The sequence below is a fragment of the Terrapene carolina genome, unplaced genomic scaffold (assembly GCF_002925995.2).
Source record: "Terrapene carolina triunguis isolate 2854851 unplaced genomic scaffold, T_m_triunguis-2.0 Scaffold210, whole genome shotgun sequence".
NCBI lineage: Eukaryota > Metazoa > Chordata > Testudines > Emydidae > Terrapene > Terrapene triunguis.
Genome location: NW_020664561.1, coordinates 33,350,305 through 33,363,640, shown reverse-complemented (window position 1 = coordinate 33,363,640; position 13,336 = coordinate 33,350,305). Strand labels below are relative to the sequence as shown.

The following is a 13,336-nucleotide window of genomic DNA, read 5'->3' as shown; positions in this document are numbered from 1 at the left end:
TGTCCTAGTGTCATCAATTGGTCTATCGCAATATTAGATACTATGTGATCTCTTCATTGACTAATAGATGCAAAATCCTCCATTGTGTGTCATGAATCCACATGGTATCTCTGTATACTAAAGTTTACATCTTCATTTTAGAGTTTGCTGAAATTGTATAAAACCAGTGTATCATATAAGTGATGCAGCTTTCCATTGACTGCTCATGGTCTTTAAGTATCTGCACAGGAAGATTTCTGCTAGGAGAAGGCTCTAGCAGACAAAGGTATAGCAAGATTCAGTGGCTGGAAGCTGAAGCTAGACAAATTCAAACTAGAAATAGGGTGCACATTTTTTACAGTGTGCGTGATTAACCTGGACCAATTTACCTAGGGATGTGGTGGATTCTTCTAACACGGGAAGTCTTTAAATCAAGATTGGATATCTATCTGAAAGCTATGCTCTAGATCAAGAATCATTTATGGACTTGATGCAAGAACTACTTTGTGTAATTTTATGGGCTGTGTTATGCAGCAGGTCAGATTAGATGATCATAATGGTCCCTTCTGGCCTTAAACTCTATGAATGGAGAGTCTTAGGAACACTAGGCATTCCCATAAGTATATGGAATAAATTAAGCTTAAGGAATCTTCCCCAGAGATGACAATTAAAAAATGGGGTGTGTTGTGCTAAGTTTTTGAACTTTTAGCAAACTCCCATGCTGCTTCTTACAGCACACATGAATACACCTGTGTGGGAATTTAGCATCTCAAATATGGAAGGGGGAAATGTTTACCACAATATGCTGTGTCAAACATATACACATTACAAACTGTAAAGAGTCATTGCTGTGGCTCCAAAATATTGTGAAAATGATTTTTTATACTGTTGGACAGTTCTTTTTTTTATTAGTGCCATCTTTAGAGCAAGATCTTTGTCTTTATTTAATGGTAAAGTGTCATGTATATTTAGATGAGTAAAGAAACACTGATAGTACTTACATGATGTTTTACAGGTGCAATGTCTCAAAATACCTCAGAGCTTCTTGCTTGGATCAAAAAGTAAATGTTTGGAAAAAAACAGTACAGCAAAAAATAGCTGGCTTTTTTGTTTAAAGTGCAGTTACACACCAAAAAAATTATTCTCTAAAATGGCATCAAGGGGTTCCATGTTTATAGTCTCTCAATGGCCTACAGATTAAATTTTCACAGTTTACAGTATGATGATGTTTTTGCTAATTACCAGCCCTGAAAACACAAGGCAGGTTCTGAAAGTCAAGCTGTGTTCTTTCTTGCTTGTGCATTACCACCAGCAATAAAATCCTGCAAACTAAATTCTGTCCTTAATTATACCTATATGCAATCCCATTGGTTTTGAATTCTTCCCTCAGTTTTACCTGTGCAGCTCTGCTCTCATCAATAGGGATGCACAGGTATAACTGAGAGCAGAATTTGGTCCGGCAACTGCAATTAATTAGCAATTCGGTTGCTTAGAAGTGAATCAGAGTAGAATCCATTAACTATTGACTTACTGGTGCTAACAAGAGTAAAAAAAAGTTAAAACTCATTTTGTCATGAAAGTAAATAGATATGATTTTGAATACACACAAGGAGCAGTTCTTTTGAGTAAGATGGCGTTGGTTTTACACAGTGACTTTTATTACTATAACTGCATTTTAAATGGTAACTTGTAAAGTATTTTATGGTATTAGCTTTTCATTAACCATATTAGCAAAGCTGTATTTTAAAATAAAATTCACAGTTCATGCTTGGTTTACTGTTGGGTTTGCTGTCTCTTTTTGTAGCTTGTTTCACACAGATAACATTGTAAAACACAATGTGTCCAAGAGATGAGGGACATACATTAAAGGAATCCTTTTATTACAGGACAGTGCACAATACTAGTATTATGTCTCCTAGATGAAATCCAAAGAGAGCACGTACGTCTGTGGTCTTATTGTTTATTTTCAGATCTAAATAGCCATTTTGGCATATTACACAATGAATGAAAGGTTCATCAGCTAGATACTTTGAGCACTCACAAGTCAACAGCAACAGAGAGTAGGGGGACACAGAGTAAAAGTCTGGAGTATATAATGTGGAAGACTGGTGGGCGCTAAATTAGTATCAGCGAAAAATAAAGCCTATTCTATGAAAAGGCTGAACAGGTTCTCAAATCTGTGAGAGCATGATGGTGATGATGAAGTAAACACTGAAGAAAATGATTCAACATCAAGCAATAACTATATTCATAATGCATTCTTATGTTTATATAGCAATGTTTATCCGGAGGGATCCCAAATAAGTTATTTATTTCTGTATAGACATTTGTATAGTTCTCATGATCATAGCATTTGAGTGCTTTACAACCTATACAACCATAGATTGTAAAAAGAATCAGTGACTCCAGGGGAGTCCCGCTATTAGGGAGTAATTAAAGAGAATAAGTACATTGCTGAGAAGCTAAATGATTTGCATTGGTCTTCTCCACAGAAGTTGCTGGGGAGATACCTACTCCTGATAATGAAAGTGAATTGTCGCCAGAGACAGAGGTATAAAAAGAGAAGCTGGAACAAACTGATAAATGAAAGAGGAACTGGACACCAGGACCTCAAGGCTATACCTGAGAGTTCTGATGGGTGAGCTTGAGAAGTGGCTGAGCTGCTAACAAAAATATGCAATCTCATGAAAATCAGCCAATAGACTGAAAGATAGCAAATGTTGCACCTGTCTTTTCAAAAAGGACTGCTCTGTGATTTACAAACCTGTAAGTTTTACTTTGGTAAAGCAAGTCAACTGATTGATATGTTAACTAGATATAGAATTAAAACAAACAAACAAAAAAGCCAACAACTTAGAATGATATGATGGACACAAGACAATATGGTTTGCTAAAGGAAAATTGTGCTTCTTGAATCTATTAGAATTCCTTGAGCATGCCAACAAAAGTAGTGAATAAAGGAGAAGCCGTCGGCAACTTTTATTTGGACTTTCAGAAAGTCTGTTTTAGATACTAATATGGAAAATACAGAGTCCTGGCTTAGAATCTTGCTAAAAGGCAGAAAATAAAGAGTGGGAATAAAATGATCAATTTTCAAAATGATAAAAGGACTGGTGGTGTTTAATATGTTTAGCAGTGCTCTGGAAAAGAGGATGAACACTGAGTTGGCAAAATTTGCATTGCTTTTAGATTAGACAATATTACAGAAGCCCTGAAAGACTTCAGATTTACTTTACAAAACTAGGTGAATGGGCATCATGATGGCAGGTGACATTCAATGTTGGCAAAAGCTAATAATGCACATCAGAATGAATACTCTGAACTACTTATGCCATTTGAGATGATATAACTTAACTAAAGCTACTCAGGAAAATGAGTTGGGCATCAATGTAGACAGCTTAATGAAAACCTCTGTTCAGTATGTCATGGTGCTCAAAAAAAGAGCAAAATGTTAGGATACATAGAGAATAGAAAAGAAGAAAACATAACCAATATTACAATTATACCACTGTAGAAATCAATAGTATACAAAGCCCTAGAACAACCTGTTTAGTTCCAGTAATCCTATCTTTAAAAAGTTATGTTAAAAACAGAGTAGATTCAGAAACAGAAAATGAAAGGCATTATGGCCATGGAAAAAGGAGGAGCAGTGAAAGAGATGTACAAAATAATGAAATGTATAAATCAGCCAAATCAGTACATGGACGATCAATGACATTGAAAGAGAACAAAATAGAAAATCGATCAAATACGTTTTAAATACACAATTTACCTCTGGAACTCATTGCAACAAGATATTATTGAAATCAGTGCCTTTGTAGGATTCAGAAAAGGATTAGACATAAGATGGATAATGAGAACATCCAGAGTTACATTTGTTTAAGAAGGGAGATAAATCATCATTCTTTAGGGCATAGGTCTGATAAGGAAGGGTTAGAAAGAAACTTCACTTGGCAGTCTGTTCCATAATAGTCCATTATGGTTTTTCTTGCACCTTCCTTTGAAGCATCTGGACTAGTCACTGTTGAAGACAGGATACCGGACTAGATGAACCACTGGTCTGATCCAGTATGCCTATTTTTTTGGCCCTCATTTTCTCTCTTTGTGTAGGTATGTAGGAATCACTTCATCCACTAATATAACACAGCCATCTCTGGGTGCTGTTAAGCACACAACCACACTGCACAATGTTTTGAGTCAGGAGATGAATATCACATCAAATTAAAACTAGGGGGATAGCTCAGTGGTTTGAGCATTGGCTTGCTAAACACAGGATTGTGAATTCAATCCTTGAGGGGGGCCATTTAGGGATCTGGGGCAAAAATCTGTCTGGGGATTGGTCCTGCTTTGAGCAGGGGGTTGGACTAGATGACCTCCTGAGGCCCCTTCCAACCCTGATATTCTATGTGGGTGCAAAAAGGGGAATTTGGCAAATTGTAAATATTCCATATTAGAATTTTGGCCAAGAAATGAGAAAATATCACCAGTACTTTTACATGGGATCTTTTAATGACCACATTCGTTTTTTAGTCACAGCAGCACAGTGTCTGAACACCATTCTGGAGCACTGGTTCAATACCAGAAGAAAGGAAAGAATATCATTACTGAATCATATATGGCTGCCTGCAGCACCCTGGGTGCAGATAGTGGGCCTCCTATCCACTTATTGATCTAACTCAAACTTGCTTAGATTGTGAGATGAACTGAGATGCCTTTTTCAGGTGTTATAGTAGGGATGGGGGTCATCATGGACAACAGCATGAGAGGAGATGCAGAGAAGTCACTGCTTTGATCTTTGTTGGAACAAATATGTGGAGACATAGACTCAAAGTCCTGTAAACCATGTTTGAAGAACAAGAAATCACTATGAAGCAAAAATCATAACATCACGTATAGTTTCCCCTGAAATACTAATAGTTGTGTGCTCATGATGAGGTAGAGATGGCAGATGAAGAAATTGAACGTATGGTTGAAAACTAGTTCAAACAAGAATGATGTAGGTTTGTGGGGCATAATGGTCTGTGCTAGTTGAGAGAATAAATAAATCTGTGTCAGAGAATTTAAATTAGTGGACAGGGTAATCTATATGGAGAGGCTAGTAGCAGAAAGAAGGGACATGCTAAATAAACAGATAGGTGGCTGGAGAGGAAACATGTACGTGAGCACGTAGAAACAATTAATCTTGTTACGGCTGGCCAGTATAAACATAGTTTTTAAAGGAGGACAGACTCTAAGTCTTAGCTTCAGTGGGAGTTTTACCTAACTAAGAACAGTAGCTCTGGACCTTTTCTGCAGTACAATCCTTTCAACCTACTTCCTGGTCCTACAGTTTTCTTCTATTTTTTATTGCTAATTACTGAGTTTGTCTTTCTATTTCTTCCTCAGATTTTTATTCACACATCCAAACATTTCCCTCTTTGTTCTTTTCCCTGTCTCTTTTTATGTCTGTCCTTTCTCGCCTACTAAACTTCCTTTTATCCCATGTGGTTTATTTACTTCTGGTGAGTTTTAGGTTTATCTGTAGTAGAAGTTGTCTCATTGAAAATGCAGGGGTTTTTTTTTTCTTCATTGCATCAGTACTTCCCCTACAAACAGAATTAAACTGTAAAACCTCTGAGGGTCAAACAGTCTTTAACCTTTTTTTTTTTTTTTTTTAAAGTTCTCTCTATTCTTTGGGACTTTTCATATACATAAGGGAAAGAAGATCAGCCCCTTAGAATAAAAATTGATTGCACTATCAGCATGATGTACACCAAAAAAATGAAACCAAAAAAGAAGTGGAGGTCAATAGAGCAGTGCAACCTGTTTGACACAAGCTGCAGAAATGCTCAAAATTATCTTAGTTTTGACTTCTATCTGTGTTGGCAAACTCTGAACATTATGTGATTTGCAAACTTTCTGCAAAAGCTTTTCCCTCTCTCTGCATAGCTATAAATTTTATTAAATCACCGTTTGTGTTGTATTTCAAGTTCAAGCGTCATTTGTTGGGTTAGTTCACAGAGACGAGGTCACATGATGAAAGTCACATGGTATTTCGCCTTTGTCCTTGATTGACTGAAATTCTTCTATGTGATCAGGAGGGTTAGCAGAAGTCATTTTCATTTTGTATCATAGAAGGAGGATGCACTTATTTGAACTGATCGAGATAGATTTTTTTTTCTTTTTTAGCCCTTGGGTCTGTCTGAGTGTAATATGAAGTGGCCTTAGAACACTTATCTTCTATAATTTCCCTACTGGAATTATTGGCTACTGTGTCATTATTATGGTGGGGAAGGAGCAGGGAGAGCTTGGGTATATAGGAATGAACGTTAGGTTGTGATATATGAGACCTGAGAGTTGAGGCTTTATTTTGACTCTATCACTGAGTCACTCTGTGACTTAGGAGAAATCAGAGAAATCACTTGGGCCAAAATTTTCAAGTTTTAGGTATCCAACTTGAAAACCTAGGTCCTGATTTTCACACATGCTGAGCACCTGCTATTTCTATTGAAATCAGTGAGAGATGTGAGCACTTAGCACCTCTAAATATCAAGATCTAGGTGCCTCAAATTGAGCAGCCAAAAATGGATGCATCAAGAATTAATGGAGACTTTTGAACATTTTTACCTTACATTTATTATTCAAAATACCATCTTCTCCCCATATGCACCTTTATTGTTCTGCCCAGATGCCTGTTGAATTTGACAAGTGTCATTAGGGAGAAGAACACACACTTCTACAGGTAAAACACAAATCTTTTCCCACCCACTTTGTTTAAAAGCTCTGAGAGCCTGCATAGAAAATTGGTTGCCTTTTTCTTGACACTCTATTTAACGTTGTATAACAAGCTTACAAACACAATAACCAACTCAACAGCCAATAATAATTGTTTGCATCAGCAGTGTGGTGGCTGTTCACTATTAAATATATTTATTTAATTCTTTTACCTTGACTGCTGGAATGGGCTTCTTGGGAATAAAATGCTTTTTCTCAGGCAGTACAACAGTTGTGGTTTGCTGCTTCAGTTTAATCTTGTTTTCGGCTATTATCTTTTTGCGCTGCTCAAGGTAAGGTCCAAAACTAGGCAGTTTCTAAATTGAAAACCAGAAAATATACTATTTAGCAAGTATATAAAACACATAAATGAATATTAACAAAGGGCCAAGGCCTTGCTGAGCATTGATTCATTTCTTATTCAGGAAGGCTCCCATTGAAGTTGATGGGATTCTTACTAAGAAATGAATAAAACTGAGACATAACTTCAAGATCTGACCTCAAAACAATAACAGAGTTTGAATATTAAAATCATAATACACGGTAACAAAAAATGGCTGCATTGCAGACAGCATTCAACAAACTCCTATCCTCCCATGGTGTATTTGTATTGTACATAATAAATATTGATCACCTTGTATAAATAATTCAAACTCAACTTTATTCTTACAGTACATGGAAAGATATGTATTATATATTATGTAATCATAAAAGTAAATAAAGATCAGCTTAAGAAACTCCACCATTGTTCAATAATACACCCACTATGATATCTATTATACCAACTGTAGTTTTAAAGCTACATGGATGTGCCCATTGACTTTATAAAGCACACACATCCTTGTGATATGATGCCTCAAAGTTATCTGGGCCTGTTGAAGTACTGCTAACAAGTGCCACGTGAACACTAAGATGATTTAATTTTATTCATTTCATAATTCTACCTCTATTCAAAGTCCTCACTCTCTTTTAGATCTTTTAATGTCTGGGCTTGCTTAGACAAATATTGCTGCTGGAAGACATCTTTAAATGCCAAAATGTTCTGTCTCAGCTAACAACATAGAACTGCTGGTTCAAGTTTCAAAAGATTACTAGAGACTCTCTCACCCACAGTCATTTGTCTAGATGGTGGAGATTTGGAAAACTACTGCTTACTAAATCCTCATGACCTAGTAAGTTGCTGTGAATTAAAAGTGACTGAAAAACCTGGTTCCTACTTATGAAATAGAATGAGCCCTGGGAAAACTAGTTTTTTTTTTATTATCTGAGAGCATTTAAATGGAGTGAATAAACTAAGCTCAGAGTCTAGTCTAAGTGCAATTATATTACTGTAATTAGTAGCAGGAGATAAATATCCTAGATTGTTATCGTGAGCATTAATTCATTGTAATAATTTTAGCACGTCAAGCATGTCCAACTGGAAACAATGTCATCACAATAAATTTAAAGGGACAATGTCAACATGACTTTTTAAAATAAATTCTTAAAAAACATTCCAGGCTCTGATGCAGTACCTTTCTGGAAGTATCCGCTGAATAGTTTTAAAATACTTTAATTAAAAATAATATTAATAGTTATTCTATTCCTCTGCTGATATTTACATGGAAAAGTTCCTCACCAGTAATTATTTCCACACAGGAGTCCCACTTTTGGGGTGTCAGCTTCCTCGCGTGACAAAGGGTGGATCTCCCTCAGTTGTTTGTTTTTTGGCACTCTGAGTCTACTAACTGGCAGTCTGGCATAAGTGTATTTTCTGTTCTCCTGGAACCTTCTCATTTCTCAAGTGTGCTGGAAGCAACAGTCCTCTTAAAGATCCCAGTTATGTAAATGACATGTATGCAATCTCCAGAATTCAGGAGATGGAGATCATCTCAAGAATGGAAATAAACTTAGGCTTGACAGCCCCCACAAAACAGAAACTCTAACTTTGAGGGGAGATGGGTGAAGGAGTGAAAAACATGTGTGGTTGCTTCAAAGAAGCAGAATTATAGTTAAGTAATTTCCCTTTCTTTACAGATGCCAAAAACACAGGAGTCCCATTTATGGAGAGTAAAAAGATTGAGGAATGTCTCACAATTAACTTGTAAAAACTTCTGCAAGCAGAAGTAAGAACAGAACTAGTATTTACTCCTGGGGGAATTCTGCACCAAAAATTAAAAATTCTGAAAATTCTATTAGTCAAAATAACACTATATAATCACCCCAGTTTCAATTATTTTGGTAATTTATTTCAAAATACCCGTCAGCAAGTATGATAACAATACAGACACACACAAAAATCTCCCCAGGAGTTGAGGGTCAAAGAAACAACAACCCAGTTCCTGTTTCTCTGCCCCCTCCACCACAGGGCCCAGTCATGCCTCTCTCCCCCACCCCCACCCCAGACACTCACACCCCTGCCCCCGCCACAATCCAGCCGCTGCTCCCCCCAAGCCCAGACACTCACACTTCCTACCCGCCTAAGCCCAGTGTGGGGCCCTCCCTGGCCCAGACACTCACCCCCCCCCCCCCCCCCCCCACCCCCCGGGGACCGAGGGGGAAACCACCCGAAGCCGGGGCCGGGCTTGCACGGAATTTTCTGCATGCCGCCCTCTCCTTCCTTCAGGGAATGCTGGCAACTGCAGCTGCCAGGAACCTTCCATCTCCTCCTCCCCGTTCCCCCCAGTAGTGTGTCCTACTTGTGAGCTGGGCTCTGCCGGGTCCAGTGGCCCCTAGTAGCAGCCAGCAGCTCTGCAGCCCATTTCTGTGGGGAAAAAAGGGAAATTCTGCGTGCACAACATTAATTACTGCAAAATTCTAAATACCAAAGTAAAATAAGGCCTGTTCAGAAAAGAGACAATAGATAATGTTGGGGAAGGGAGAGTTTACATCCTTCCCATCTAAACAATTGACTCCAAAGCTCACGGAAAGATCCCCTATTCTTAGCAATGAACATGTGGCTGTTTTTAAATTGAAAAGACCCAAGGCTGATACCATAGCCTCAGTACTGCAAATGATGACAGAAACTTTTCTTGCAGGATTGTCAAGGTGTATCAGCTAGAAAAGTACATCTCTGGCCTTCAGATATTTTTGAAACAGTCTTGTGCTGGCTTCTGAGTAGTTTCCAGAAGGAATTTAAGGCATTGGTTTTGACCTCTATAAATGATGTAATACCTGTGTAACTGAGAACCTGCCTCTCCCCTGTATACTACTGATGCAATGGTGGTGCTGAAGCTAAAACCTCATGAATTAAAAGCGAAGGGGACTAATGAGACAGCATTTTTGGGAAGAGCTCTTGATTCTTCCTTTGTATAGTTAGGGAATGAATTTGCTGACTTTTAGGGCATGTTGTAAGTCTAATTTATTTTGTCAGGTTTTTAGTGAAGTGGCAGGCTTGGGGATGGATATTTTTGTTCTGATGATGGAGGGCTGCTAAAATCGGATAATCTTTGGGGAATTGGGGGCGGGGGAGATGATGAGCAAATCTTTGTGTTGTGGATCCTGAACTTTTACTTTTGCATATTTTTTAGAGTTGACAAGCTCCAAAGGCTTACAGACAGGACCTGTGAGAATAAATTTTAAAATATGAAGTATAAATATATAAAATATAAATTTTGTTAAAAAGTGGAAAGTCCATAGTTTGTGTTATGAATTAAGGGTGCAAATTAGAGAAGTGTGAATTATTGAGGCAAAAGCCTTTCTTCATCAAAGAAACGCACACATCAGTTTTGCCATGGAAAGTTTCAAACATTTCAATTTACATAGTTGCTGGGTAGAATGGATAGAGGCCATTTTGAAATGGGTCTAATTTCACTCGTGCCATGAGGATGTATCTGCTCGTGTGTTAAATATTAAAAGGAAAAACTGATCATTTCAGTTTAGGGCCTATGGTAACTCACAACAGACAAACCAAATTTTATCAAACTTGATTTTTTTTTCCAGTCAGCCAGAGACAATTTCCATCTGAAAAGATTACTTTTGCTAATATTCTGAGAGAGTAAAATTAGTATTTCTTTAACTATACATAACACCTGACTGCGTAGCTCAGGAAGGGGTTTATAGAGGGCTTCTCTTGCAAATAGTGTACAGACAGTCAGAAAGGTGATAAGACTGCTGATCTTTCAGTGCTTTCATTTCAGACAGCTTGGCTTGGAATGCTATGTGAGGCAGTATGCAATTTTTTATTGAACTGAAGTATCAGATATGCTAAAAATGGAGTTGTTGAATTAGCTACTGGAAAGCTGGATATTTAAGATGGTGGTTTCATTAAATGCTGTCACTTCACTTAGAGGGGAGATTTTGAAAAGCACACAAGGTTTTTAGGAACACAAGTCTCATTGAAAGCACATTTACTTGGTCTTGTGCTCCTAAATCCCTTGGGTGCTTTTGAAATCTCTCCCAAGATTTCTTGAATATATGTTTTGAGATATTTTTTTAAATTTCCAAAGTTAAAATGTAACTAAACTCCCTACAGATCAGGATATTTTTTACATTAATACCTGCACAGAAAAAAAGATTCAGTGTGAATATTTGAATTGTTTCATGGATGTGCAATCACTAGACTTAACAGATCAGTTAGAACATATTGCTGCCTCTGTAGATAGTTTACTTCTGCTGTTGCGGGTATCAGCAGTGGGGGAAAGGGGGTGACAAAAAAGGACAGTAGAAGGTATTTAAAATCTCAGTTCATTATTTTCATACCGTAAGATTGCAACTGCCATACAAAACAAGGCGCTGGAAGTATCATGCTGTATATTTTTAAAGAAAGGAAAAACTTCTGGCTAAAGACTTCCAAAAGCTGCATTGTAACTGATGAACTGTACAAGTCTCTAGCAGCATTGTGATTTTTGTTTCAGTAGTTTCTGTAGGGATTCATCATTGATAAATTTGTTCTCACCAGAGAAGCGAAATCCTGCTCATTTAAAGATAACCGTATCTCCCACTAAAACTGTCTCTATCCAGATATAAAAAGCATTACACTGCCAATAGAGAACTGACAACATAATGAATCAAAATGAAACCTTAAGCCAGCAAAGCTTTAAGGCGAATAAGTTTGTTTTGATTATAATGTATTCATGGCTCAATCTAAAGGTAATCGAGCATATTATGAACTAGAAAAGGTGCCAGTTCCCTAATAATAAAAGGCAGTGAGTAGCTTACATTTTAAATGGCCATAATGTTGACAGGAGAAGTAGCAAGTAGCCTAAATGGAGAGGAGGCACCATGATCTAGTGGACAGCGCACTGGACCGAGAGTCAGAAGATCCAGATTTTATTCCCAACTCTGCCAGTGACCCACTGCGTAACCTTGGGCCAGGGCCGGCTCCAGGCACCAGCGAAGGAAGCAGGTGCCTGGGGCGGCCAATAGAAAGGGGCGGTATGTCCGGGTCTTTGGCGGCAGCTCAAGTGCTCCGTTTTAGTCTTCGGCGGCAATTTGGCGTTGGGTCCCTTCACTCCGTCTCTTCCTCTTCGGTGGCAGCTCAATCGGGTTTTTCTTTTTTTTGGTTTTTTTTCTTTGCCGCTTGGGGCAGCAAAAAATCTGTAGCCGGCCCTGCCTTGGGCAAATCATTTCGCCTCTCTGTGCTTCTATCTCATGTCTTGTCTGTTTAGATTATAAACTCATGAAGGCTGGAACTGTCTCTTGCTATGTGCATGTACAATACCTAGTACAAGTGTGCCTTGAGTTCAGCTGGGACCTCTAGGCGCCATTATGATACAAATAAAAATAACCACATTTTAAAGAACGGTGCTGTATCTGGTATATTTGTATCTTACTCATATTTTCTTAATATAAAAAGAACACTGAAAAATAATTATTTTCATAAATAGGATTCTAATAGGGAACAATAGAGGAAAGACCTCAAATTTATATAAGCAGTCTGTAAACATCTGGTGATTTAGGGGGAGGAGGGGTCAGTAACAGCTCTTTACAAAACCTTTTTCCATCATGACTGAAGACATTTTCCATGTCAGACATAACTTCATTTATCCAATTTCCATTACATGTGGGTCTTGCTCTAAGGGTATGTCTACACTACCGCGGTAGTTCGACGGCTGGCAATCAAACTTCCGGGTTCGATTTATCGCGTCTGGTCTGGACGCGATAATTCGAACCAGGAAGTGCTCGCCGTCGACTGCGGTACTCCACCTCAGCGAGAGGAGTACCGCGGAGTCGACGGGGGAGCCTGCCTGCCGCGTGTGGACCGCGTCTGAACCGCGGTAAATTCGAACTAAGGTATGTCGACTTCAGCTACGTTATTCACGTAGCTGAAGTTGCGTACCTTAGATCGAATTGGGGTGTTAGTGTAGACCAGGCCTTAGATATGCAGGCACATAGCCATTCATTTTGTAAATTCACCCTGTGCACTCATAAGTTCTAAATGATTTTACATGATACCTGGTAATGCATCTCCATGTATCTGGAAGCAGAATTGAAGTCAAATTGTCTTATTTAGTATATTTTATATTTTTTTCAAGTGTACACATTACTGCTGCATATAGAAAAACTGGTGAGAGAGAGCATGACAACCAAAGAAATAAAAGCATGACATCTGCTGAAATGCTAGAATAGCAGAAACAGTCCACATGGTTTTAAAGAGAAAAATGTATGGGAGTGGTAGTGACAA

The 13,336-nt window shown here is 38.2% G+C and overlaps 1 protein-coding gene across 1 annotated transcript in view; it reads right to left on the bottom strand.

Annotated features, from left to right (window-relative positions):
* LOC113407210 (dihydropyrimidine dehydrogenase [NADP(+)]) overlaps nt 1-13,336 on the bottom strand; it is a 602,627-nt gene that overhangs the window by 9,453 nt on the left and 579,838 nt on the right. Inside the window, exon 21 of the mRNA XM_026655393.2 lies at nt 6,906-7,049. Within this exon, the coding sequence (XP_026511178.1) occupies nt 6,906-7,049 (144 nt within the window). The remainder of the gene's footprint in view (nt 1-6,905; nt 7,050-13,336) is intronic.